The 4,807-nt window shown below is 52.9% G+C and overlaps 1 protein-coding gene across 1 annotated transcript; it reads right to left on the reverse strand.

The window, feature by feature from the left end:
- Window positions 1-1,234: 1,234 nt before the first annotated feature.
- On the reverse strand, window positions 1,235-4,322 carry g0s2 (G0/G1 switch 2). Its single transcript, XM_055655075.1, has 2 exons — window positions 4,271-4,322; window positions 1,235-1,917 (listed from the first exon to the last, which is right to left on the reverse strand). The coding sequence occupies exon 2, from the start codon at window positions 1,908-1,910 to the stop codon at window positions 1,629-1,631; it is 282 nt and encodes a 93-aa protein (XP_055511050.1). The 5' UTR covers window positions 1,911-1,917; window positions 4,271-4,322; the 3' UTR covers window positions 1,235-1,628.
- Window positions 4,323-4,807: the final 485 nt, after the last annotated feature.

The following is a 4,807-nucleotide window of genomic DNA, read 5'->3' on the forward strand; positions in this document are numbered from 1 at the left end:
TACCACTCTGTGACTAGTGTAGCTGGGTCAAGTTGGCTGCTGTGGGCAAGTTGGGCCGAAGGGCCTGTTTCCATGCTGTATCACTCTGTGACTAGTGTAGCTGGGTCAAGTTGGCTGCTATGGGCAAGTTGGGCTGAAGGGCCTGTTTCCATGCTGTATCACTCTGTGACTAATGTAGATGGGTCGTGTTGGCCGGTATGGGCAAGTTGGGCCGAAGGGCCTGTTTCCGCGCTGTATCACTCTGTGACTAGTGTAGCTGGGGCGTGTTGGCCGGTATGGGCAAGTTGGGCCGAAGGGCCTGTTTCCGCGCTGTATCACTCTGTGACTATGAAATAACCTAAAGTGCCGATCGCTGCAAATATTGTTTGCATTTGCGGGCGAGAGAGAACATCACTGTCTGAATCAGTACAGCACATTCTGATAAAAGTTAATATTTCCTCATGCCAACCACAAACTGACCTGAATGTCAGTCGTCCCATGTGAGGCAGAGGTTCACCTGCACCTCCTCCAATCTCATCTATTGCATCCGCTGCTCTAGATGTCAGCTGCTCTACATCGGTGAGACCAAGCGCAGGCTTGGCGATCGCTTCGCCGAACACCTCCGCTCGGTTCGCAATAACCAACCTGATCTCCTGGTGGCTCAGCACTTCAACTCCCCCTCCCATTCCCAATCCAACCTTTCTGTTCTGGGCCTCCTCCATGGCCAGAGTGAGCAACACCGTAAATTGGAGGAGCAGCACCTCATATTCCGCTTGGGTAGTTTACACCCCAATGGTATGAACATTGACTTCTCCAATTTCAGGTAGTCCCTGCATTCTCCCTCCTTCCCCTCCCCTCCCCAGCTCCCACACAGCCCACTGTCTCCGCCTCTTCCTTTCTTCTTCCCGCCCCCACCCCTATCTGAAGAAGGGTCTCGACCCGAAACGTCACCTATACCTACTCTCCATAGACGCTGCCTCACCCGCTGAGTTTCTCCAGCATTTTTGTCAACCTATGAATGTTAATCATTGTCCTGCAGTTGCAGTAAGAGTACTGGTCATTTGGAAACCGGAGGGTGGTGGGTGTCTGGAACGTGCTGCCAGGGGTGGTGGCCTTTAATTCTGAGGCTGTGCCCTCTGGTCCTAGACTCTCCCACTAGTGGAAACATCCTCTCCACATCCACTCTATCCAGGCCTGTGACAGATTCACTGTGACTGACGGACAAACCGTAAACAATGAGATGGGGTCACACGTATTTGATTAAAAAATATAACAATAGTAGTTTATTGAATGCAAAAATGCAAAGCACCGTATATACAAACGTGTATATTAAGTATACACACAAACACCATATATACACACATGTCCACTGGACGGTATTAAGCAAAGATCATACAGCGGACCAAAGATCATATACTGAACAGTGAGGTGTAGATGCAGATGCCACGACAGTGTGGGGAACAGCCTGGTAAAATGGCGTCGACAATCACACAGGACATTCTACACTTTTTTCGCTGAGTGGCGCATCTTGCTCCGCTCTATAATCTTTGGTATAAAGATACATCTCCGCTACACAGCAGCGATTGTCGACCATGCTCCGAGACCCTTGGACTTGGGTCTTGGCCAGTCCTTGGCCCCGTTGGGCGTGGTCACGAGGCGTGTTTGCGGTGACGCATCAGGCCTGCCACCTCCGTCCCCTTCGCCGCCGGCTGCTCTTCCCGCCGTGCTCCGTGCCGCCGTGCGCTCCGCAGCGACCACACGCGGTCCTCGGCCGCGGGCGTGAAGGGCGAACACACCGTCTCCAGCAGGCCCAGCACCGCGCCGATCAACGCCAGCGCCGTGCCCACCGCGTAGATCTTCACCATCTTCCTGTTGGGTTTCTGGCTCAGAATCTCCCGGGCAAATGGGACCAGCTCGCTCACTGCCCCCATCACAGATCTGCAACAGAACACGGAGAACATTAGCCTCCTTATTACACTCTGAATCACTGGTCCACAACCTGTTTTAGTTCATGGCCCCCTTGGGATCTTTCATTTTTCTGTGTGTCCCCCCCCTGACATTATTAGCGGAAAAATAGTGGCCCCCCTTCAATGAACCTGTGGCCCCCTAAATCCCCAACATTTTCTGTGGCCCCACCTGAAATTTGCCATGGATATGGCCCCAGGTTGGGAATCACTGGGTTAGGTCAATGGTTAAATCAGCTTTGTAAGTGGAATGTGTAGGAAGGCCCTACAGATAGATACAATATGCTGGAGTAACTCAGCGGGACAATATGCTGGAGTAACTCAGCGGGACAATATGCTGGAGTAACTCAGCGGGACAATATGCTGGAGTAACTCAGCGGGACAATATGCTGGAGTAACTCAGCGGGACAATATGTTGGAGTAACTCAGCGGGACAATATGCTGGAGTAACTCAGCAAGACAATATGTTGGAGTAACTCAGCGGGACAATATGCTGGAGTAACTCAGCGGGACAATATGTTGGAGTAACTCAGCGGGACGGGCAGCAACTCTGCAGAGAAGGAATGGGTCTTCATCAAGAAGGGTCTCGAACCGAAATGTCACCCATTCCTTCCCTCCCGAGATGCTCCCTGACCCGCTGAGTTACTCCAGCATTTTGTGTCTATTTTTTTGTTAAACCAGCATCTGCAGTTCCTTCCTACACATTAGTTCAGTTTAGTTTATTGTCACGTGTAGCGAGGTGCAGTGAAAAGCTTTTGTTGCGCGCTAACCAGTCAGTGGAAAGACAACACATGATTACAATCGAGCCGTCCACAGTGTACAGATACATGATAAGGGAATAACGTTTGGTGCAAGGTAAAGCCAGCAAAGTCCGATCAAGGATAGTCCGAGGGTCACCAATGAGGTAGATCAGGACCGCTCTCTGGTTGTGGTGGGATGGTTCAGTTGCCTGATAACAGCCGGGAAGAAACTGCCCCTGAATCTGGAGGTGTGTGTGCGTTTTCACACTTCTGTACCTCTTGCCCGATGAGAGAGGGAAGAAGAGGGAGTGGCCGGGGTGAGACTGGTCCTTGATTATACTGCTGGCCTTGCCGAGGCAGCGTGAGGTGTAGATGGAGGCGATGGAAGGGAGGTGTGGTGGTCTGGGCTGCTTTCCACGGCGCATCTGTAGAAGTTGGTGAGAGTTGTCGGGGACATGCCGAACTTCCTAAGCCTGCTAAGGCAGTAGTAGTCTAGGACTAGAGGTCACAACCTCATAATTAAAGGACATTCCTTTAGGAAGGAGATGAGAAGGCATTTCTTTAGTCAGAGAGTGGGGAATCTGTGGAATTCTTTGCCACAGGAAGCTGTGGAGGCCAAGTCAGTGGATATTTTTAAGGCAGAAATAGAGAGACTCTTGATTAGTACGGGTGTCAGGGGTTATGGGGAGAAGGCAGGAGAATGGGGTTAGGAGGGAGAGATAGATCAGCCATGATTGAATGGTGGAGTAGACTCGATGGGCTAATTCTGTTCCTATCACCTATGACCTCAAGTACAGTTACTCCAGCACTTTATGTATTTTATCCTCAGGCTCCTGCACTCCTAGCCTGACCAACCACTCCCTGTAGCTCAGGCCAATCTCAGTCACCTCCGCGGCATCTGTGGAGAGAAGGAATGGGTGATGTTTCAGTCTAAAGAAACATCACCTATCCGTGTTCTCCAGAGACGCTGCCTGAGTCGCTGAGTTACTCCAGCACTCTGTGTGTGTCCTTAAGACGGAACTGTAGATGCTGGAAAATCGAAGATAGACAAAAATGCTGGAGAAACTCAGCGGGTGCAGCAGCATCTATGGAGCGAGGGAAATGGGCAACGTTTCGTCCCGAAACCCAAGGGTTTCCTTCGCTCCATAGATGCTGCTGCTCCCGCTGAGTTTCGCCAGCATTTTTGTCTGCCTGTGTGTGTGTGTGTATGTGTGTGTATGTGTGTGTGTGTGTGGGTGTGTGTGTGTGTATGTGGGTGTGTGTGCGTGTGTGTGTGTATGTGTGTGTGTGTGTGTGTGTGTGTGTGTGTGTGTGGGTGTGTGTGTGTGTGTGTCTGTGTGTGTGTGTGTGTGTGTGTGTGTGTGTGTGTGTGTGTGTGTGGGTGTGTGTGTGTGTGTGTGTGTGTGGCTGGGTTGCAGGGACTGGAGTGAGCCCAGGGGCGGCGGCTGTGGGTCCCGGGGCCGGACACAGGGTGGGGGGGGCGAGGGGGGGGAGGGGGTCTGGGGGCCGGGACCAGCGCAATGTGGGGACCCTGCGGCGAGGGCAGGGCCGGGCGCTACATGAATGCAGCGGGGCCGGGAAACTCACCTGCTCGCTGTCTGGTGTCTAGGGCTGTCCGGTGTCCAGTGTCCAGTGTCCAGTCTCAGTCCCGGCACCAGCGCTCAGTCACTGTCCGTCCCGCCCGCCCCCGACGCCGCTTATATCCGCGGCTCCGCCGTGAACGCGCCGGGCTCGTGCACGCTGCCAGAGAGGGGCGGGGGCGCGCCTTCAGCCTGAAGAAGTGTCTCGACCAGGAATGTCACACATTCCTTCTCTCCACACAAGCTGCCCGACCCCCTGAGTTACTCCAGCTCTCCGTCTCTGACTCTCTCTCCCTGTCTCTCTGTTTCTCTCTGTCTGTCTCTTTGTCTCTGTCTCTCCCTGTCTCTCTCTCTGTCTCTCCCTGTCTCTCTCTCTGTCTCTCTCTCTGTCTCTCTCTCTCTCCCTGTCTCTCTCTCTCTCTCTCTCTCTGTCTCTCTCTCTCTCTCTCTCTCCCTGTCTCTCTCTCTCTCTCTCTCTGTCTCTCTCTCTGTCTCTCTCTCTGTCTCTCTCTCCCTGTCTCTCTGTCTCTCTCTCTCTCTCTCT

The sequence above is a fragment of the Leucoraja erinacea genome, chromosome 24 (genome assembly GCF_028641065.1).
Source record: "Leucoraja erinacea ecotype New England chromosome 24, Leri_hhj_1, whole genome shotgun sequence".
NCBI classification, from domain to species: domain Eukaryota; kingdom Metazoa; phylum Chordata; class Chondrichthyes; order Rajiformes; family Rajidae; genus Leucoraja; species Leucoraja erinaceus.

Bases quoted from the DNA above. Each gene is read 5' to 3' on its own strand.
- g0s2 (XM_055655075.1), bottom strand. From the start codon at position 1,910: ATGGGGGCAGTGAGCGAGCTGGTCCCATTTGCCCGGGAGATTCTGAGC.